Below are 23813 nucleotides of genomic sequence, written 5' to 3' on the forward strand. Positions count from 1 at the left end.
CCCTATTACTTAACCTATTGCAGCTTCCTCCCCACTGCTCATATTCTCACCTACCTTGATATCATCAGCAACTTTCATACTTGGCTCTCTAATCTCTTCACCCAAGTCATTAATATAGAATGTAGTGTTGTGGGAAATTCACCACTTCGGAGTCAGACTTGGAGGTCAAACAAAAGTTTTATTCAGACAAAGCTTTGGGAGAAGCGCTGGTACTCCGCACTACTGCCAGCCACCTTCTCAACTACACAATGGCAGTTGAGCATCTTTTATATATTTTTAGATAATAGACAGTACGGACATTAGTTGTTAGCACATCGTCACAAGTTGAGTAGACAGATACAGACATCGACAGTTAACAAACCATTATAAGTAGACAGGTACGGACATCAATAGTTGCACATAGGGTGGATACATTTATGCAGTTATGTCCTCTATCAATGACTGGTTTTGTTATATACATTTAAGCCCTCATCAGTGGCTGATCTCGTTATCAAATTCATTGTTCTAGATCTGCTCTTATCTCAAGTTTTAAGATGCCGCAAGGTCTGACCAGTTTCCTGCAGCGATTTAAACACTACAGGTTTAACTCTTTGTGCAAATGTCTCTGCCCAAAGTCAGTGCCTCTTAATATCCCTTCCCAGAGTCCACTGCGTGCGCCAGGTAACCATATTGTGTCCATCACTTCCATTTCATCCTAACAGCAGGTAGCTAAGGCTCCAACTCAAATTATTGCAGCACTCTAGTATTCACTGCTTGGCAACCTGAAAAAGTAGCAGTCCCCAAGGTTTAACCATCTTCAGCTGCTTATCAAGTACCTTCCCTCCATCATGAGGTGAGAAGTTGGGATTGTCGCAGATGATTGCACAATGTTAATCACTATTTATAGCCCCTCAAATACTTAAGTAGTTCATGTCCAAATACACGAAGATCTGGAAAGTATCTAGGGTTGGGCTGACAAGTGGCAAATAACATTCGCTCAACACAAATGCCAGGCAATGAGTGCAGCTCCACCAACACCGAAAAGGCTCAACACCATCCAAGACAAAGCAGCCCATTTGATTGGTATCCCTTCCACAAATATTCACTCCCTCCACCACCAACAGTGGAAGCAGTGTATACCATCTGCAAGCACACTGCAGGAATTCATCAACGCTCCTTAGCATCTTGCAAACTCGTGACCACAAGCATCTAGAAAGCAAGGGCAGAGAAACCCAAGAGCAATACTACTTGGAAGTTATTCTTCAAGTCACTCACCATCCTGACTTGAAAATATATTCCTTCATTGTCATTGGGACAAAACCTCCCTAACAACATTGTAGGTGCACCAGGGATTGCAGCAGTTCAAGGCAGTTCACCACCACCTTCCCAAGGTCAACTAAAGATGGGCAATAAATGCTGACCTAACCAGTGATGTTCACATCCAGGAAGTGAAAAGAAATGAAGAATCAATTTTGTAATCAATGAAGTTCAAATGAATAATTAAGGCTAGATACTTTGCAAGGTAAAGTATACTCCAAAAGGTAATATTATTTTGTGTTCTCGTGTCTGAGGGCAATGTATTGCTGTCTTTCTGCTCTTCTGTCCACTCTCAAACTCGAAATAGCACATCCATCAACATAAATATGAAAAACTTCATACCGTAAAAATGACACAGCAATTTCCACTAGAATATGCATCATTGAATTATGCTGAGATTTAATTGCAAAAGCTCAAACAACTTGATGCCTGGTTATTTATAAAGATTATCTAGTAGATCGTTCGGTAATTTTTTTTTAAGTGATTAAGCTGTAGCCTACTACGGTATGATTTGATATTTGAATATTTAAATGTTAGTACTTAAAAGCGGCATGGTGCAGAGATTAATAAAGAAGTAATAGCTAGACAAATTAGAGTTAGCCAGAATACTGTTTACTTGCAAAACTCTCATATTTGGAGAGAACTAAACAAACAATAATGATCTTGTGTAAATCAAACTCTTCGTTACATTAGCTTCCTCTCAATGATGCTGCCATGTTCACTGCCTTCCCGTAACAGTTCTTTTGTACTGGAGTATATTGATCAGATGAGAGCTTGGTCAGAATTTAATTGATCTTTTGTAAATTTACAGGCCAGGATTTTACAGCCCCTCCCTGCCAGGGATGTCCCTTTGAAGTAAATGGCAATTTAAATGGCTCATTGTATCTGCCAGAGAGAGATATGCCAGACAGGGCCATGAAAGCCTGGCCATGGTCTTGCTTTCCATTGGTCATTACTGTTTGAATTCTAATTCTAGGAAGGAATAATGGTGTGAAAGATATCCCGAAACACTGAGGGACACATGTCAACTGTTGTCCTTAACATTATAAAATGAAGCTAGAAGAATTGGGAAAAATGCATTTATGATTTCTTCAGAAATATATCCAACTATTCAACTGAGTTGAAATTAAGAGGCCATCATTTATGTTTGTCGATCAATACAGGTGTTAGTTGTAGTATCTGGAATCAAGTTTGCAGTGGTTTAAATTTTGAAAATCTTTTTTCCACAGTAACGATTTTTTTTAAAGATAAGCTTGCTTACTATCACTTTCAATTGTAATGCTTGTCTGATGAGGACCACATTAGTGAACAGTTCAATTTATTTCCTCTGTTTCAGAGCTCTGATGCAGCATATGAAGATAGAAAAGAGAAAAAAGATCTAAAGCTCAATAGTAAAACACAGATACGATGTGACTATGTGAAACAATAGTCAAATGGAAATGAACAGTCTGAGGAACTGCAGTAAGAAAGATAGTATACTGAATGAGAAACCCGGGCGGCGGCGGCGGCGGCGGGGGGAGGGGGAGGAGATAAGAGAGAGAGGAGGAGGAAGGAGGAGGAGAGATCTCTTTCCACTTCTATCCAGTCAAACATCTCCAACATCCTCACATAATTACTTCTGCTGTGTTCAGTTCTTTGATATGGCACCAAAACAAAGTAGATTTCTTACAGGATGAAAACGCACGCACTAAATGCTTTGCACGCTTGCCAATGTTAAGAATTCAAATTGTCAAACAGCTGAGGAAAGCTATATTTGACAAGTTGAAAAACAAATCAATTAACAAATGACAATTGGCAGCAGGCTGATTATTCTATCCTTTCATTGTTCCTCCATTTACTGTGCTCCTTTTGCTTTTTTTAAAAAATACTTTTGGTGCTTTTTCCTCACCCAGTGACTGTTTTGTCCTTTCAGGACTTATTATTGAATGAGAGATCAAGAAATAGTTTCTGACAAGTGTCAAATTAATACATACGGATTACTACTTGTAATGTAGAGATCAGTATTTTCTAAACATTTGAGTGCTCAGGTCTAATGTAAAGTGGGACTATGAATATATTCTTTTAGTTTGTTGGTGACTTACCTCCTTTCTGGTCCTCTCTGCTTTCCTGATTTCTTGACGCATTGTCTCAATCTTCTGCATAGCCACTTCCAACTCTTCCTCTTTGTCACGAAGATGTCGGGATAACTTTTGTTTCTGTGAGCGCAACTCTGCCATCCGTTCATTGAGTTCAGAGAACTCCTGCATTGCAATTTTTCTCTGCTGATGTGCATCCTTTAATTCCTTGGTTTGGGATTTTTGTCTTTCAAGGGTTTCAACAAGTTGCTGTCAAATTTATGGGTCAAAAAGACATTACATTAATACTAAAAATAAATTTGCAGAATTTGCTACAACTCAAGTGGTATGAAACTACAGATTCCAATTTCAAACTGGCACCTGTCAAACTGAATGAAGTTCAGTGACAAAACAGCACTATGCATGCTCCAGTCCCACATGTGGTTAACTTTTAATATTAGAAAAGTGCTGACAAAAAGATATTCTCTCATAGTCTTCTCGAGATCAAGATTTCTCAAACTTTGAGCTGTGGAACCCCTAGTGACCTTCCAAGTGCATCAGGGAACCCCAAGCATTCTCACTATCAATACTCCTTTTTCACCACAAAATATGTGAGAACGCAGAAATCAAATGTAAACAAGTCTTTTCTAGCTAGATCTATGCACATAATAGGAATTAGGAAGAGGCACACAGAGACACACGCTTCCTACACACACATCCACACACTTCAATTTCCTTGTAATTTTTTTCCTTTACATTCTTTCTACTAGTTGGTGACCTATAGACTATACTGAGCAATGTAGTTGCTCCTTTTTTGTTCCTTAGCTCAAGCCAAATAGATTCTGTCCTTGATCCTTTTGGGATATCCTCTCTCAAGCACTGCAATGCTCTCCTCAATCAATATTGTCATTCCTCCCACTTTTCATCTTTTCCTGAACACCTTGTATCTAGGAATATTTAACACTCAATCCTGCCCTTCTTTGAGCCTGATGGTAAGTTAGCTGGCCTACAAATCTACGCTTTCTCAATGTGGATTTGTGTTGGATTGCTGTTGCTTTGTGTTAATGTCACCGTTCGCCTGGATGTTCCTGCATAACTCCCATATTAAGCCTGTGCGGTTAAGGTAAGGAGCAGGAAATCTTGGGAGGGGGATTAAAGGTCTCAAATTGTTTCCGATAACAAAATTTTGCATAACGTCACATTTTCTGGGAATCAAACAACAACGTTAAGCACTGGCTTCCAGACATTAAAATTAACATTATAATTTGCATATCTGAAATGTTACACATTAACAGGTTCTGACTAACTTGCTGCATATTTCAAGCAATTTATATATTTTACGACATTTTAAGGATTTGCGTGATTTATGATGCCATAGGAATACATTTAACATTACTGCAATGTTGTTCCATTGCCTGACTTCTTGAGCTAGTTATGTGTCAATAATGAATTTTAAAAACACTTCTGATTGTAGTAATACTCCTTTTTTTAAAATCATAACCAAGGTCTGTTTGCAATAATCAAAATTAGAATTTTACTTGTGTACCTTGTGATTTTCTTCTTTTTCTTGCTTAAGTGCTTTAATCTGTTTTTCAAGTGCTTTTACTTTGTTTGTAGTTTCTTCAAAGTCCTGGCGGAGCGACACTGCATTTTCAAGTTGATGTTCCAATCGGTCCGATTCTAAGAACAATGCATAAAAGCCAAAAGTCTATAACTGAAATGTACTTTTGAATGGGCAGTTAAACGAGTATTCAAAGCCTTTTTGATCACTTCTGTCTGTAGTGTCATCACAATAGCTGAATATTACAAATTCATACACGCTGTTTTCCAGTGTTCCGTGCAGAAATAAGCAATGGCATTTCTCTGGGCAGATTTGTTAACAATGACACTACTTTGATTTGATTTATTATCACGTGTTAGCATACACGGAAAAGTACTGTTTCTTGCGCTATACAGACAAAGCATACCGTTCATAGAGAAGGAAAGGAGAGGGTGTAAAATGTAGAGTTACAGTCATAGGTAGGGTGCAGAGATGGTACGTGATCTCAGAGTTTTGTATCTTTTTCCTGATGGAAGAAGGTGGAAAAGAGAATGTCGGGGGTGCGCGGGGTCCTTGATTATGCTGGCTGCTTTTCCGAGGCAGTGGGAAGGGTAGAAGGGAACTCAGAGTCAATAGATAGGAGACTGGTTTGCGTGATGGACTGGGCTTCATTCACAACCTTTTGCAGTTGAATCTACTTTGCATTCATATCATGCACACCTGATGAAAATTAATTTTATTGTTCTATCAAGGTATCAGCATTGTATTCAATTTCAAAATATTGATCAAGTTAGAAAAAGTGTATCAGATTCAAGTAGAGTCCTATGACTTAATGAAGTCTGTCTAAGAACCTTTTTTTATGCAATCACAAACTAATTAAGATACCTGTGAATAGCAAAAGATATGAACGTTACTGTACTTGACAATTTTACAAATGGGAGTCCAAACCAGTTCTGACATATGGCACATTTGAGTTTAAAGAATTAATCAATTTGCAGTTGACCTGTCACATCATCTGAAAAGATATTAATTCCTTAGCATGCGCTGAAGCATATATGGTGAGACGATAGGATTAAATTTTATCAAAAACTCTCCAGATTTACACATATTTGGCAAGCTTTGTCGATGCACGTAATGTTCTAAAGATGCATGGTGTCAGAAAAAGGTAATAGCAAAAAGTATCTCAGTACCGGGATTTTTTAGGAAGGTGGGATTTTTAGACACTTTAAATAAAAGTGGACAGCACAGTGGTTATCACTGCTGCCTCACAACGCCAGGGATCCGGGTTCAATTCCTCGAGTCACTGTCTGCGTGGAGTTTGCACATTCTCCCCATGTCTGCCTGTGTGTGCCGATTTCCTCTCACAATCCAAAGATGCTCTGATTAGGTTGATTGGTCATGTTAAATTAACCCAAGTGTCAGAGGGATTAGTGGGGTAAATATTAGGGTTTACGAGAATAGGGCCTGGGTGGGGTGGTGGTCAGTGCAGACTTGATGGGCTGAATGGCCTCCTCCTGCATTATAGGGATGCTATGATTCATATTAATAACAATCTCCGAAGAGCTAAATATCATAGAAACCATGGCATTCTTACAGTGCAAAAGGAGGCCATTCGGCCCACATAAATCTGCACCAACTCACCGAAAAAGCATCTTACCCAATCCCACTGACACAATGCATTTGCCATGGTTAATCCACCCAACTAACCCACATGTCTTTGGACATTACTAAGTTAGCATGGCCAATCCACCTAACCCACACGTTTGGACTGATAGAGAAAACCAGAATACCCGGAGGAAACCCGTGCAGGCAGTGGGAGAATGCACAAACTCCACACGTATAGTCACCCAAGGTTGGAATCAAACCCGGGTCCCTGGCGTTGTGATGCATCAGTGCTAACCACTGTGCCGCTCAGATTCTTCCAAGAAGCATAAATCTACTTAACTGGATATTACAGACACAAGGGATTCAGGTATATTAGATGACACTAACTCAAAAAGAGTAGGAAGCCCAGTTTTGTAATGCTCCTTTAATGCACCAGCTTTTGGAAGCACTGGTCTCTGGAATTTTTATTGACAAAGTGTGCCTTGGCTGTGAAACAAACATCAAATAATCCATGAACTTGATTTGAAATGCATGTTGTACTCAATTCAAAAAAAACTTAACTTATACTTCTAGTTTTAGTAGTTTACTCAGAATAAGAGCAAGGGACAGCATGGGAATCACTAAATTGTAATTTCTTTAACTAAATTTTGATACAACAGCAATGTTTAATATAGGGGTGGAGTAGGATTGTGAAGAGTTAAAGATCATGGAATAACCAGAAGTACTTTTGCAACAGAAATTGATTATATGTGATAATGCTCAAAGGACTGAGTGAAGAAGACTTTCTTTAAAAAGACAGAAAGATTTACCCCAGTAAAGCAGGGAAATCCTATAAGAGTCAGGAAGAGCTTTGGACTTTATACTCAAGACTACAGGCAGGCAGCTGTTTTAATGAGCATTCATGAGATTCAAATAAATGCAAATTGCAATCATGCCACCAGCCAACAGGAAGGCCAACCTGCCATTGGGAGAATTACAACGTGGTTTTACACCGGGGGGTTTCTGATAGATTCTCCACTCCTGCCTGCCAGGGACTGGATGGGAGAATTTCACCATATGAATCTATGGAGAGAGTGCAGTGTGATGCATAAATGCACTGTGGGGTTTTCAGTTGCTGACTATGGTTGCTGTTTAAGTATATGTTGATTTCATTGCGTTTGTTACATTAAATGTTGTAATGAGATCCTTTGAGTCGGAAGTTGGGAAATTCAAATTTCTTTTTAAAAGCGATTTGTGGGGATTCTAATAAACTTCATTAATTTAGATGTAGTAGCAAAATCTGCTTTCAGGATCCCTGGAACTTTACCTTCATTGAGCATGAAATCATTGGCTGAGCTCACAGCAGGAAGATTATCCTGTTGCAGATCATTTAAGTAAAGCATATGAGCCTCTGGCTCATACATAAAATGTACTTTGTCCTTAGGTCTGTCATTCGTGTGATTAATAGAATAAACTTTAAGTACTCCTTTCCAAAACAAAATACACAGTTTGCTTCCCCTACACCAGTTGTTTCCGTCATGTGTGAACCTGCAACTCCAGTGGGAAAGAGGGACGCAAATGCCTGCTAACCAGGTGCATCCTGAGCAATGAGGATCAACTTCATTTCCAGAACATTAGCAAATTTGAAATGTAATTCCCATTTATCACATTTATGCCTTAAAATGGGTTGAATAGTCCTGAACAAATCTTGAATCTAACCCACTCTTTGATGGGCAAAATCTGTCCACACAATTGGCTATCAAGCCACCTTTTTAGAAAAAAACATTCCTCAATCTGAATATTAGTTTCTTGGATTTTGATTGAAGCTCATTTCCTGCACCTGGATACACCAAGGAATACATGGCAAAGGAAATGGAAAGGCTTTCTCCGTACCTTGGATTTGAGAAAAAAAAATTAGCAGATAATCCAATGAAGAAATGAGGAATGTTTCTTTGGTGATGATCTGAAATTCACCACCTGAGCGGATCATGAAATAAGAAATAACAGGAGGATGTTATTCAGCTCATGGAGCCTGCTCTGCCATTCTGTAAGATCATGACTGGTCGGATTGTGGCCCTCAATCCACTTTCCTGCCTCTCCCCAAGAATCCTCAACTTCTTTGTTGATAAATCTAATTCAGCTTTGAACATATTCAATGACCCAGCCTCTACTGCTATTTAGAAGAGAATTCCAAAGGCCAATGAGCCTGGCAGAAGAAATTCTTCACCGTACTTGAATGGGAGATCCTTCATTTTTAAAACCGCGTGCCCTAGTTCTCGATTCCCCACAAGATGAAATAGCCTCTCAGGATCTACCCTGTCAAGCCCACACAGGATTTTGTAGGGTTCAATAAGATTACTCCTCTCTTCTAAACTCCAATGAATGCAAGGCCAATCTACTCAACTTTTCCTCATTAGGAAACCCTTTCATCCCAGAAATCAACCCTGTGGACCTTCTCTGAACTGCTATATATACCCCAAAAAGGAGACCAAAATTGTACACAGTATCCCATGTGGTCTCACTAATGATCTATACAGTTGTAGCAATATTCCCCTACTTTTATCCTCTATCCCCCTTGCAATATAGGTCAACATTTCATTTGCCATCTGAAGTACCTACATGCTGACATTTTGTAATTCCAGTACAAAGGCAGCCAGGTTCCAGTGTACTGCAGAATTCTGTAGTTTCTCTCCATTTAAATAATATCCGGCTTTTCTATTCTTTCCACCAAAGTGGACAACCTCACATTTTCCCACATTATACTCCACATCTGCCAAATTTGTGTCCACTTGCTTAACCTATCTATATCGCTTTGCAGACACTTGGTATCCTCCTCGAGTTCTTTTCTATTTGGCTGCGACACAGTCAATTCCATCATCAAAGTCATTAATATGGACCATAAACAGTTGGGACCCTAACACTGATCCATGACACTCCACTAGTTAGTCAAGCTAAAAATGATCCATTTACCCCAACACTGTTCCCTGATAGCCAATCCTCTACCTGTGCCAGTATATCACCCCCCAAAACCATGAGTTATTAGCTTGTGCGGTAATCTTCTGTTTGACACTATCAACTACTTTTTATCAAATCCAAATTCACAATGTTTGCTGGCTCCCTGCTATTCTCCCATGCTTGTTACATCCTCAAAGACCTTGAAGAAATTTGTCAAACACAATTTCCTTTTACAAAACCATGCTGAATCTGCCTGTTTGCATTATCTTCCACATCCTCTGTTACCACCTGAATAATGGATTTCAGCAATTTCCAAAGACAGATGTTAAACTGTCTGATTTATATGGGTTTCTTTCTCCCTCCTTCTTAAAGCGCATTTTACATTTGTTTTTCCATTAAAAGGGTGGAAAAAGCAGATTCAATAATATCAAAAGGAAATTGGATATATTTGAAAGAGAGCAATGTGCAAGGTATAAAAGTAAAATGTAAAGTCTTCATAGTCCTAGATGACCATGTGCTGAGGGGGAGAGCTGATGGTGATTTGACTGAGGATCGCCACACCTCAGGCAATGGGAAAGACTATGGAGATAGTGTAGAGGAGTGGGGCTACTGGATAGTTCCTACAAAGAGCCGACACAGGCATGATAAACTGAATGGGCAGCAAAATTCCAACTCTGACTTCCCTGGCTGCAGCTGATGTGAACCAACTTTGGCTTTTACAAATGGAACATAAAGGCTTTAGAGAGGATGGCACTTGAAAACCTGGAAATTCATCACCTGAGAAACTAGCTGAGTCATGACCTGAGGCTTACAGATTGAATGATGTGCATGTTAAGTAAAACAGATTCTCATTCCTTGTAGTTATTAATTTCAATAAGATATTAACAAAAGAAGAGTCAAGGCAAATGGCCATTGTCCAAAATGTTGGATGCCAAGGTTGAAAACAGTCAGACAAAATGTAGTGGGGTAATTGGAATCAGGTGGTCATTGGTGAATTCTCAAAAGAATACGGCCAACCAGAGATGGCAGCTCTAGATGCAAGGCTATATAATATTAACCTGCTTAGAAGTTCATTGTGCCTAGATGAAGATTTTGGAAAGGATCACAATAATAATGAATGGTTATGCAAATGGCTAAGAGCAAAGTGGAGGAGAAATGTATTATGGACAAGAGGAACAGTTATGCTGAAAACATGGTGATGATCAATAGTTAGAAGATGACATTCAAGGTAATGAATAATTTGAGAGTTGATATTAGCTTCCATCAGTTCAGGTTTTATTGGTTTAATGGCAATAGCCTGATAGGTTAAACACAATCACCTTTATTAGAGACAGAAGTACAACAAATAAGTCTGCAAGGAAAGTTGTGGCATGAGTGCAAGAAGCCAAAATATGACAAAAAATGTACCTGCTAATTTTTTTCTGAGTTTCTCCATTTCTTCATTTAATTTCTTGATTTCCTTATCTCTGCTGCCAGTTCCCATTCCACGTGTTGAACTATGAAGTGACTGTACTGTCTGTGTAGATTCTAAACAAGAGTTCAAATATATAAAAGTAAATTAGATATTACACAGGACTGAAGTCAAATCAGAACAACAACAGCAAGATCTTATATTTATGTAGGGCTTTCAACAGAATGACACATCCCAAGATGCTTCACATGACCATAACAAAACTAAAGTATGACACCAAGTCACATTAGGTCAGATGGCCAAAATGTATCTCAAAGTTGTGGGGCTGGAAGAGGTTATAGAGACTGGGAAGGCAAGGCCATACACAGATTTCAAAACAAGTATGGGAATTTTAAAATCAAGACATTGCTTGACCACTGTGGGTCAGCGAGTATAGGGTGGTTAAGTAGCAGGCTTGCTGCAAGTTGAGAAACTGACAGCAAAGTTTAGATGCCTTTAAGTTCAAATCCATGACTTCTACCACCTAGAAAGACAAGGGCAGCAGATGCATGGGACCACTACCACCTGGAAGTTCCCCTCCAAATTGCTCACCATCCTGACTTGGAGACATATCATCGTTCCTTCACTGTCGCTAGGTCAAAATCCTAGACTTCCCTCCCTAACAGCAACATGGGCATATCAACAATGGATGAACTACAGCAGTTCAAGAAGGTAGCTTCTTGAGAGCAATTAAGGATGAGCAATAAAAAATGCTGGCTTAGCCAATGTTGCACAATCTCATGAAAAGAATAAAAAATAGTTTAGACAGCAAAATGTGGGAGAGCAGCAAAAAGTTCATTGGTGTGGTCGAGTCTAGAGGTAACAAAGGCGTGAATAAGAAAGAAGCAGCAGATGAGCGGAGACAGGGGCAAAAGTTGAGTAATGTTCCGGAGGTGTAATTAGTGGTCTCAGTGATGGCACAAATATGAGATCAGAAGCTCAGGTGTGACCCCAAGTTTGCAAACAGACTGGTTTAATCTCAGACCACTGGCAGGGAGAGGGATCCAGTCAGTAGTTAGGGAACAAAATTTGGAACAGGAACCAAAAACAATGGCATCAGTTTTCCCAATTATTTAACTTGAGGAAATTTCTACTCATCCAGTACACGGTGTCAGAAAACCAATTTTTAATTTAGCAATAATGCAAGAGTTGAGAGAGGTGTTGATGATGCAGAGCTGGGTGCTGTCAGCGGACATGGGAAAATATTGTGCCTTCAGATCATGTTGCCGAGGGGTAGCATATACATGAGCAATAGGAAGGGGTCAAGGATAGATCCTTGAGGGACAGCAAAGATGTCAGTGCAGTAACAATCTAATAATCTTGATCTTTTAAGAAAACTTGTGACTGTTGAAATCTGAATAATAGAAGATAGAAATAAACATATCAAGTGGTACCTGTAAAAAGAAAAGACAGGTTGAAGTTACAAGTGTGCATATCTCTTTAGAACTGATGCCTAGCCTTTTGGTTTTCTGTTTTTGGACACATTGGTTTCCAAATCTGATGACGCTTGCAAATCATAAGCACTAACTTGTCTTTTCCCTTTACAGATGCTAACTGATCTGCTGTGTTTTCATGCTTATCCTGTTATTTAAATCTTAAACTTACCTTGCAGTTTCCTAGTTAGTTCTAGTTTCTCTTGTTCAAGCCTGTGGATTCGCCTTTCATAAGCCTCTACTTGCAAACTGTTTTCCAAATCTATTCGTACATCTGCATCCCCATCAATTGAACCTGATTGCATAACATGTTTCAAAGAAGTTCTGTCTGATAAAGGACTGAAACAACAAATCACATTACTCATTGTTGCATTCAAAATATCAGATAACTTGATTAAGCATTGACAATTCAATGAACATAGTCATGCAACCCAGCAAAGAAATAAAGCTCACATTCAATAAACGCTTTTCAAAACCTCAAGTGTCACAAAATGCTTCAACTTTGAGATGTAATCAATGTTGTAACATAGTGAAATATGGCAAATAATTAATGGGCATAAAGATCCCACTAAAATAAATGACCAGATTACCTGTCTTACTGATTTGAGTTATGGGATACATGCTATCCATGGGACTGGGAGAACTTCCTACTCTTTGAATAGTGTCGTGGGATCTTTTGCACCTAGTTGAAGGGGGGAGCCAGGACAATGGTTTAATATTGCATCGGAAAATCAGCATCTCCCACAGTGTAACAATCCCTCAGTATCTCACTGAAGTGTCAGTCTAGGGTGGCATGGATAAGTTGGGCCGAATGGCTTGTTTCCATGCTGTAAATCTCTATGACTCTGTGCTCAAACTGCTGGAATAGTAGTTTAACAAAGGATCTTTTTATTGGAGCAAGAATGCTTTCACTGTGTCATCGGTGACTCTTACTAGAATGTGTCAAGATCACTCGAAATTAGACAATGAATGTTGAATCAAATTCTATACTGATCAAGAGCTGAATGAAAAAATATTCAGATCTGATGACTCGGCCAACTTAACACATTCAAATCCATGTCACTCATTTTGTTGTGCAGTTTACTACCAGCTGTGAAAAATAATATAATGCACCAGATGCTGTTGCACCTGACATTTATTGGACAATAAATGTATTTTCAACAGGTTGAACAACATAGTTGATTCACTTAACTGCATGGCTCATTCCAATTTAAAGTTATATTTTAACTAAATGTTGGTACTCAATTTGTGTTAAATTAAACAAGAACATATCCAACTCAACATATTAAACAAGTGAGCAGCTGAGACAGGAAGACGAGGAAGATTCAGGTTTGATTCCTGTCTTGTTCTCAGTAAGTTGATCAAAGGCAAGGTTTTTGGCTCGAGACCTTTGGGCTAGGGGGAAGGAATATCAGCCAGGTTCCTGCACTGGATCACACTACATGCTCAAAGTGCTTTGTGGACATCAAGGAAGGATTGGTTAAACTTACCAATAATCCCCTACCTTGGCTAAATGGTCTCACACATCAAATATGACTTGGGTGAGATATGGGATTGTTTGGAATCCTGAACCATCAAAAGGTCAATTGCTCAAAAGAAAATTAGTTTTTGTGAACCATCAGCTTATACCATTTGATGCAAACTTAAAGCTCTTTAAGGGAACAGTTTACACTAGATTAGTTATGCTTACAATAAGGTGCGGTTTGTTTCAATTGTTGAGCATTTTCATAATATTCTGAATGGAAAACAAAGTAAAGACTTCTTAAGCTGTTTTTCAGAAGCTGATATAGTTATGATCCATTTGTTAACAACTGTGGATTGTTTACTATAGTACATGTAGTCACACAAAAAAGTGCAGCATTTTAATAAAGTGCCTACCTGCTGGTGGTAAATGTGAAGCCTACAAATGGCAGATGCAGTCCAGAAAAAGCAGTGTGAGTAGCTGGAGGCACCAATTCCTAGGACAATCAAAATCATTAAGTATAAATGGAGGGCTTTTAATTCAATAAATTGTGACAATTTAATGATTTAAAATCAACTCTGAACACTAGCCATAAAATAGCAAAGTTAATTAAAATGTAGAAATAAAATAATTGTGTTGTCTACCTCAAAATTAGAACTGTATAAGTATTTCTGCAAAATAGGGCTGCTAGTTCTGGTCAGTTCAAGCACAGATTTACCTTGATGCTCAGTGGGAGCACACATTGAGCCAGCTCGTAATAAACAGAAGTTGGCTAAACCCTTCCAAGTCTACTCCTTGTTCTATGCTAAAATACTTTAGCTGAAGGAAGCCCAACTTTAAAGCTTGGAAGACATTGGGAAAGCAGCAAGGTTCATGGAAGTCCAATTTCAGAATTCAATCGGTGGACTTGTTAAGGATATGGGTGAGAAAGCTATCTGACGAATCTTGACTCATCCATCTGCAAAGAACCCAGAGATCCAATCTCCCTCTCCTATCACAACACACCACTGTTTGTTAAAATACTTTTCTCTAAAACAATTTTTGCCTCACGATGTTACTGAGAATTCCTAATAGTGCACTATTCTGTAGTTTTAAATTAGCCTGAGGTGTTTCATTCAATGTCCCCTTGCCCAATTCAAAACTAATGCCAATATAGGTTTTCATGCTGAACTGGCAAATTACATTTCAATTATTAACAAATTCTTTCTCAAGGTAAACCAGATTTGACAGTCCTGTTAGTTACACTGCTTCTCTCGTTAAAGAACAAAAACAGGGTGGCACAGTGGTTAGCATTGCTCCCTCACGCCTCCAGGAACCCGGGTTCAATTCCAGCCTTGGATCACTGTCTGGTTGGAGTTTGCACATTCTCCCTGTGTGTGTTTCCTCCCTCAGTCCAAAGGTGTGCAGGTTAAGTTGATTGGCCACGCTCAATTGCCCCTTAGCGTCAGGAAGACTAGCAGGATAAATGTGTGTGGGGTCACGGGAATAGGACCTGGATGAGATTGTTTTTGGTGCAGGCTTCATAGGTCAAATACCTCTTTCTGCATTGTAGGGATTATATTATTCTACGAGGCCCAGTTTTATTGCAAGGTTGAAAGGAAAAGTAGAGTTTTTGATTGGTCAAAATATGGAAGTACTGCTGATTAATCTTCCATAGAAATTTTAAGATCATTTTTGATGGGGTGGTTTGGGAGGGTGGGTTGAAAAAGAGTGAACTTCAAATGAGTTACACAATGCTAATGGTTGTGACAAGTATTGCATAAAGTAAGCAGAAACAATCAAAATTTAATTTAAAAATGATTAGGCTCATTTTTCATTTCTAATTATTTTGTTCCCAAGTAGCCCTCTATTCTGAATTTCACACAATGTAAATAACGTTCTGTGCTTTACAAATTGGCTTTGCTTCAAAATTGCATTTCTGATCAATTAAAGCCACATAAATTATTTCAGGAAAACACAAGGATCGTACCTACATACATTAGCGACACCAAGATATTTAGATGTATAATAATCATCCTAAAACTTGAGTTTTTAATAATTCAAATTATATTAATTGCATCACACATTTTAAGTAACTGGAAACTGTATTAAGTGTTCTACAGATGGACGTCAATATTTTGAGAAAAATCAATGGAATAACCAGATGTCTACGAACAAAAACAGTCTAAACTTCCAGATGGTCACAGATTTTAATCCAAAAGCTGCCTGACAACTAAATGAGCTTCCGATGAATTTAGAGGGGTCTTGGTCACATCATTAAATAAACCATCTAGCAGTGGTAACGCCAAAGGCCTGTGACTCACCAGACCTTTCTTCCTGCTGCTGCAATTTTGGGAGTAAAACAACATTTGGAAAAGAAGAGGAAGTGAGGGAAAAGTGTTATCATAAGGGTGGTAGTTCTATGAAATGACACACAAGTACGGCTAAAAATCAAAAAATATGTCTCATTTATAGTCAAATGGTACCACTGGATGTTACATTTTAAGCTATTCCGACTTAGAACATTTAGTAATCCACTAAAACTGAAGTACTAACTGGATTTTTGAGAACATCATCATCTACATCAAAGTTTGAAGTGTCTGTTGGACTGCTGACTTCAGGAATATAAGGTGCTTCAATATTTCTAATATTGTCCCAATCAATCCCTTTGAAAAATGAATGTTTTCTGAAATCTTCCATTCCATTTTTTCCAATGCGATGTTCTCTACTACAGATTAATCGCTGTATCAAGTCCCTGGCTTCATCAGATACATCAGTGATATGTGATGGAAACTGGAATCGTTCCTGTCAAAGATGCAAACTAGATGTTACTGACAATGTCATCCAAATAAATAGTTAAATGGTATTGTTTTCATATACAAGACAGAGTTCTAGTTGTACAGACGTATTCCCTGAAAAAGAAATTAGCTTAGAAACAAAGTTTTATTCTGCTTTCAAAGAACAAAGAACAACACAGCACGGGAAACAGGCCCTTCGGCCCAACGAGCCCACGCTGCCATCTTAATGTATTTTTCCTACCTCCCTTGACCCGTGTCTATGCTTATGGTATCCCCATTAACATTTCCTTGAGTATATGTTGTTTTCATTATATTTTTCTTATCAGAATTCTAGATACGTGATTATCAGAACTGGGCGCAAGATACATTGAACAACCCTAATGGCATGCTCAAAATAAAATCAATTTAAACATGCGGTAAGCATATCACCAGCTTGTCATAATGTACTGCATTACCAAGTGATACAAAGTCATCCTCTTCCTACAAAGTGAATGGCTGTGTTTCACTGCAAATAGTTTAATCATAACATAAATTATCTAAAAAACATCAACCTAAAAGAAATGTGGCTTACTTGGTGATTCATAATTTTCCCATATGTTTCCACAAGTGACTCTGCATAAAATGGCGTTTCTCCAACAAGCATTTCATACATGCATACACCAAGAGACCACCAATCGCATTCTGGTCCATACTTTCCCATTCCATCCTCCATTGCTTGCAAGATTTCTGGAGATATGTAGTCTGGAGTACCCACCGCCACAGAGGATTGTACCTAAAGACAAAAAAGTACACCTGAAACCTGCATATCTGTGCATGTTTTACTTTAACCAAGAAAATGCAGCAACAAAACGTTATTGATTTAAACATTCATCTCCAGATACAGTGAAACCCCGATTTTATGCGCCCCAATTTAGCGTGAATTCGGAAATAACGCGATGAATCATTGGACCTTTTTTTTGCTCTTTCTGGGGAACCGACAAGTTTTTCGTGAGTTAATTTCATGTTTTCTTAGATCGAAATGGAACAAACTGCTAAGAATCTTTTTCTGTGAAAGATAAGCTTCACGCACTTGACGTGATCAAGACAAAGTCAAACTCAAGTTGCATCGGAATCAACACTTCGTGCTGGAAATCTCAGGAGAAAAGTTGCTTTGCAAAGTTGAAGAAGGAGGCCTGAATGTGAAGGAAGTTTGCACTTGGGTCAGAAAGCCTGGGCAGCACTCAGCTCATCATGTGTAGAGAATTGCTGGGAAAAAGGGTCTGGTGCCAGCCTTTTCATCACGCCAATGCACCGTGGAAGATGATGACAAGCCAGATTTTTACAGCTTCACAGAGGAAAATGTGCATGAGGCAGAGAAGCTGTCTGAATGCAGCAAAGAAGAGCTACACCAGTAGCACGCTGCCAACGACAAATGCCCAACATATGAGCATCTGACCGATGCCAAGATCATCCATAACATAACTATAGCAGCAGTAGAGGCATGTGTACTGGTTCTCGAGTCACAAGAAGATAATAAATGAAGAGCCTCCAGCCCCAAAAGTGTCTGAAGCCATTGAACACCTTGAGGCTAGCCTCCACTGGCTGGAGACTCAGGACATGGACCGCATAAAATTCCTCCAACTCAGAAGTATTCTAGATTTTGCTCGCAGCCAGCAAAATGCTACGTTCAATCAAGTAACACTCAATCACTTTTTAAAGAAATAAACTGTTGTTGTTTTGTTTTATTAAGAAGCTTTACTAAAAATTAATTTGTGTTTTAATTTCTACTGTAACAACAATTTATTCACAGAATTCTTTAATTAAAAGATAATTTACTTGCCAGATGGTAAATGCACAAAAAAGGGTCAAATAGGGTATTAATAGGGGTTTGAATGCTGATTTTCTTGAACCCCAATTTAGCATGACCCCATTTTTTCACAATAACATTTTATGGACCCTAACCATTGCGTTATAATGGGGCCGCACTGTATTTAATGAAAAGGGTCAACTAGTACATCCCATCTTCACAAATATTATAAAGTGAAAAACACTGACTTTCACTTGTCATTGCGAAGCTATTTTTAATTAATTCTTGGAATGTGAGCATTGTTGGCAAGGCCAGCATTTGGTATCCATCCATAATTGCCCAGGAGAAAGTGATGAGCCACCTTTTTTGAACCTCTGTGGTACAAGGGCATTCACTGATGTTAGAAAAGGAGCTCTAAGTTTTTGATCCAATGATAGAGTTCCATATCAGGACTGTGTGAGTGTCTTAGAGGGGGACTTGCAGGTGAGCGTTTTCCCCAAGTGGCTGCTGCTCATGTCCTTCTGAGTGGCTGAACTGTCAGCTTTGGACAATGCTGTGACATTGGCATGGCTGTTTGCTGCAGTGCATGTGGATGATATGCATGGTTGCAACAGTGCAGGTTGGTTGTTTAAGGTGGAGGATGTTTGCACAATTATTATAAAGCACCATTGTATAACTAAACAACAAAATACAGTTCCAGAATCTCTCTCATTCCCTCACCCATTCTGTGCTTATCAAAATCTCAATCAGCTTAGCTGTTCTCTAGAGTTACTGGTTTTCATCAGATTAGAAGAGAAATTCTGAACTAAGATTTTACAGAAGCTTTTTAATGCTGTTGTTTGGCAGACATCAGTCATAGGAAATCATGTTTATAAGAAGACAGAACAAATTGTTAAGTTTTGAGTTTCAAAATGATTACAACCGGACACTAAAAGAAGTAAACAGATTTAGTTAAGATTACCAAAAATGAGTGACATTAAAAAAAATTGGGAAATTACCAAAACTTTGCAGATGTTTTGTTTGAGAACAACAAAAAGTTGTTTGTACTCCACACTAATATAGTATGCATTGTAATATATTTCATGTCCTGTGATACAAATAACTATTTCCTGAATGTTACTAGGATACACAGTAAACACTGTTCCAATGTAGTTGTTCTTCAAATATGTATCTAGAACATACTTCCAGAAACAGTACTCACAGTGCCATCATTCATCAACTTCAAGCAGGAACCAAAGTCAGCAAGGCGTATATGTCCATTCATGTCCAGCAAAACATTATCAGGTTTTATATCCCTGCAAAATAAAAGTGACCATTACCAATTTTTGAGGGGACAGGAAAGGGAAACTCGCGCACAAATAATGATCTTGATTATCAAAGCAAATTACTGCAGACGCGAGAGTCTGAAACAAACACAGAAAATGCTGGTAAATCTCAGCAGGTCTGACAGCATTTGTTAAATGTTGAGTCTGGATCGGCCAATTGGCTCTATTCTCTCTGCACAGATGCTGTCAGGCCTGCTGAGATTTTCCAGCTTTTTTTTGTTTTCATACTTATGTTGATTATTTATCTGAAATCTCCCAGTTTCTTCAGCAAACCATTCCCAATTCATATGTATAAAAAGATATCATTGATATTTATATAAATCAAGAGAAAGTTTGATATAGAAATAAAAACAGCGCTGTAAAAGTGCAACAGGTCTGGCACCATTGAATCCCAGAGAGCAGGAGTTGGGCATTCAGCCCATCAAGTTTGCACCGGCCACAATCCCACCCAGACCCTATCTCCATAACGCCATGCATTTCCCCTAGCTAGTCCCCTGACACTAATTTAGTGTGGCCAATCCATCTAATCGGTGCATGTTTAGACTGGGAGGAAACCAGAGCACCTGGAGGAAACACATGCAGACACAGGGAGAATGTCCAAACTCCACATAAAGACAAGCCAGGAATTGAACCCGGGTCCCTGGCACTAACCTGTTGTGCCAACGTGGAGAGAGAGAAAACTTTCCATGTCCAAAGACCCTTTCCAACGATATTAATGCAAGATTGCTTTGAACAGTATCACCTTACACTGTGTTTACATTGTTTTGAAGTTACTGTGCTTAATTTTTAAAATATATTTTTGATTACTGCATGCAATTTTGTAAAAATGCAAGCCTTTAGAGTGATTGGCTATTATTCATAGTATGCTAGCTGGTAAACTTTCCTTAAATCAGTAAGGAAGGGCAGAATACATGTCACAATGAAAGTTTTTTTTATTGCTCTGTCAAGCTTCTCTAGAATTTTGTTTTGTCAAAGGGGCTTCAATCTTCCCACAGTTATTTTACCTTTACCCCTATCCCACTTTCCCTACCACTCGTGTCTCAGTACATTTCCTTAGACAATGTTTTTCCAGTACCATTACAAAGGGTAGCCTTGCTTCAGGTTCAACAGCAGGTTATATATTCAACTTTCTAAAATTAATTCTTGGGATGTGAGCTTAACTGGTAAAGCCAGCATCTGCTGCCCAGCCCTAACTACCCTTGAAAAGGCAATAAGCCACTTTCCTGAACTGTTGCAGTTTATGTAGTTGGTTACCCCTACCACACCCACAGCAATCAAAGCAACTCAAGCAATTCAATTAAATTCAACCCTATGGTTGCACGACAGAAAGGTATCGACACAGTCCTGTCCCTTACATGATTCTGAGCCTCAATGGGGTACTTAGGTGAGGGAATTTATACATGATTCCTACAGTATAGGCACTAAAGTACTGGTTTGTAATTTTAAGTCAATATCTCTTTCAATCTCCTGCTCACACTCGTTTTACCTGCTGAATTTGTTTGTGTATGTTTATTACATGTCTACATTCTGCAGTAGTTCATGTAGGCCTGCCTCCTTGCCTTGCCCCATGTTTACGGAGCGGTGTCTGTCCCTCAACCAAAAACAATCAATTCTCTCTCTCTCATCTAATGGACAGAAATGCCCACAGACCTTTGTGGACTACAGCTATTTAGCTTGCATCAAAAAATTCGTAAAGACTGAATAAAGTCATAGTGTGATTCAGCTTTTAGGCCACAAACTTATTTCTTATATAAAAAAATCATTACTATGTAGTACGGGTACATCCACTGTGCTGTTAAGTAGGAAATTGAACTGTGTGAGCAATTCAAGCAGTTGGGTACAGAGCAGACATGGGAATTCTGATCCATTTTTACACCCTCTCCAAACCCAAGATTCTAAACTAAGCTGATCCTTCAACTAATCTCAACTCAAAATAACAAAATTAGTGACCTGAAGTCAACTATGTCAACTGAGATTAGTAGAGATCAGGTATCGAGTTTACAATCTTCAGGGCCTGCATCAATGCCATCCAAACCATTATATTCAACCAGTGAAATGGATAGAAAACCTGGTCCTGATCCAGGTTAATTCACAGCATTTTTTTTGAATATCTAATTAGACTGTTACATCAAACAGGTGGCACGGTGGCATAGTGGTTAACACTGCTGCTTCACAGTGCCAGAGACCGGGATTCGATTCCAGCCTTGGATGACTATCTGTGTGAAGTTTGCACATTCTTCTCATGGGTTTCCTCTAGATATTCCGGCTTCCTTGCACAGTCCAAAGATGTGCAGGTTAGGTGGATTGGCCATGCTAAATTTGCCCCTTCTAGTACCAAGATGTGTAGGTTAGGTGGATTAGCCATGGTAAATCAGAAGAAATCATTGCTGAACTAAAAGCTGCACCTATTCTATGATGTATATAAATTTAGCATTGATAGGGAGTGAACCATTTTATTCAGAAATTTTCTTGTAATTCCCATGAAGTCAGCAGGCTCTGAATGAAATAGAAGTTTTTTTTTCCATGGTCTTTTTGAAGAGCTGATATAAATAGCGGGTCACTCATTCACACAACAGGAATATCTGCGCCAGAAGTAAACCTGGTGGTCAGATCTGTGACTTTTCTCTCCTGAGGCTTGCTTTTGTAAAGCCATTTCTTTTGAAGTTAACAGTTTTTGACCTTAATGATCAGTAGTTGCTGGTATCATTATAGCTTGTTTCTTCTCGCACTCAACAGTAATTGAAAGTTACTTTAGCACCTTTCCCACTACAATAAAAAGGGTGCAAATCACAAGTCCTGTAGAGAGTTTAGCCAAAATCCTAATTAAAACATGCACTCAAGTGCCATTACTGAAAAGGTTGCAGTGCTACTGTAGTATTGCTACTGAAACTAAACTTTTGTTTAATCATCAAATTTAAAAGGTTCAATCAGACTGAAAACTAAATTTAACTTGAAAGCTCTTTAATTCAATTTGCAAATCTGCAGCAAAGTTGCTAGACCGTCAGAATTGTATAAACAATTAATGCAATGCACTGCATGCTGTTCACAACCATACAGGCACAAATGTTCTTCACATCTGCTATCTTGATGTGTATGGATTGAACTGTTCCCGAGGTCTGAATTCCAAATAAGGCTCCAACAGCAAACATAAAATTACATGGCTGCAATTTAAATTTACTATAAGTTATTTTTACTTGTCTAAATTGTGGTGAAATAAAATGAGAATCTTATTTTCTTAAGCAAAAATGTTATTTTTATTTTATGCATAACATTCTGCCACTTACGAAATTCTCATTAGTGCAGTCTTCCATGAAATGTTTGTTTATAAAACTCATACTTTTCTCATTCTGGCTTCTCTTCTGTAACCCAGGCCACACATTCCAGTGTTGCATTCTGTATGGTTGGTTTTGTTCCAGATTTAAATTTGTATTGCACAGTACTCTTATACAGGTTTACATAGAGCCCAGAGCACAATGTTTAATACATCATTTCAAAACTCCTGGTCATTGAAGCAAGCTCTGGGGAAGCCTGACACTTAACCACCACACCTAAAAAATGTTGAGTTAATTTTGCATTCATAATGTATTCATTCTTCCCTTGCATTTTTTCCCACTCTCTCCCTTGATCGAAAGCTATTAAATTGCTAGGTTCTCTCATTTTGGTGATTGGCCACAGATTTGAAACATTAACTCTATTTATTTTGCCTGAGATCTGCCAAACGTAAGTATTTCCAGCATTTTCTAATTTCGGTTAGATTGTATAACTGAATATAATTCTGATCATTTTAGCAGAGGTGAAAACAAAACTTGACAAAGAAGAAAACCCAGATAAAAACAAACAGAAATTGAACAAGAAGGTTTATACCTTCCACTTCAAAACTGGAAAAGGAGAGAGAGCGAATGTTAGGTTATGGTTGTGGGTAGGGCAGGGGAACTTAAATAAGGCAAGCTAAACAAAACGTTTTGTTCTTTTCACATTTATTCCTGTAGCAATGTCTTTGGTCTAATACTTGGCAGGTTTATCACTGAAATGTTATTTCATTCAGCACCAGTGTAATATGAAACGCCCTGGAACCTGCTGGTAATCTTAGCTCTTACATCTGAAGCATTTGTGCAGACTTGATGGGCCAAATGGCCTCTTCTACACAGTAG

The 23813-nt window shown here is 38.6% G+C and overlaps 1 protein-coding gene across 4 annotated transcripts in view; it reads right to left on the reverse strand.

The window, feature by feature from the left end:
- The window catches only part of cdc42bpb (CDC42 binding protein kinase beta (DMPK-like)), a 175810-nt gene that overhangs the window by 45295 nt on the left and 106702 nt on the right, over window positions 1-23813 (reverse strand). For all 4 annotated transcript variants that reach the window (XM_080202549.1, XM_080202547.1, XM_080202550.1 and 1 more), the window contains exons 6-13: window positions 19539-19632; window positions 17123-17323; window positions 16310-16558; window positions 14191-14270; window positions 12485-12651; window positions 10837-10956; window positions 4897-5030; window positions 3378-3620 (exon numbers count right to left, since the gene is read on the reverse strand). In XM_080202549.1, coding sequence (XP_080058675.1) covers window positions 3378-3620; window positions 4897-5030; window positions 10837-10956; window positions 12485-12651; window positions 14191-14270; window positions 16310-16558; window positions 17123-17323; window positions 19539-19632 — 1288 coding nt within the window. The remainder of the gene's footprint in view (window positions 1-3377; window positions 3621-4896; window positions 5031-10836; window positions 10957-12484; window positions 12652-14190; window positions 14271-16309; window positions 16559-17122; window positions 17324-19538; window positions 19633-23813) is intronic.

Source organism: Carcharhinus amblyrhynchos, chromosome 14 (genome assembly GCF_965287045.1).
Source record: "Carcharhinus amblyrhynchos chromosome 14, sCarAmb.v2.hapA, whole genome shotgun sequence".
NCBI lineage: Eukaryota > Metazoa > Chordata > Chondrichthyes > Carcharhiniformes > Carcharhinidae > Carcharhinus > Carcharhinus amblyrhynchos.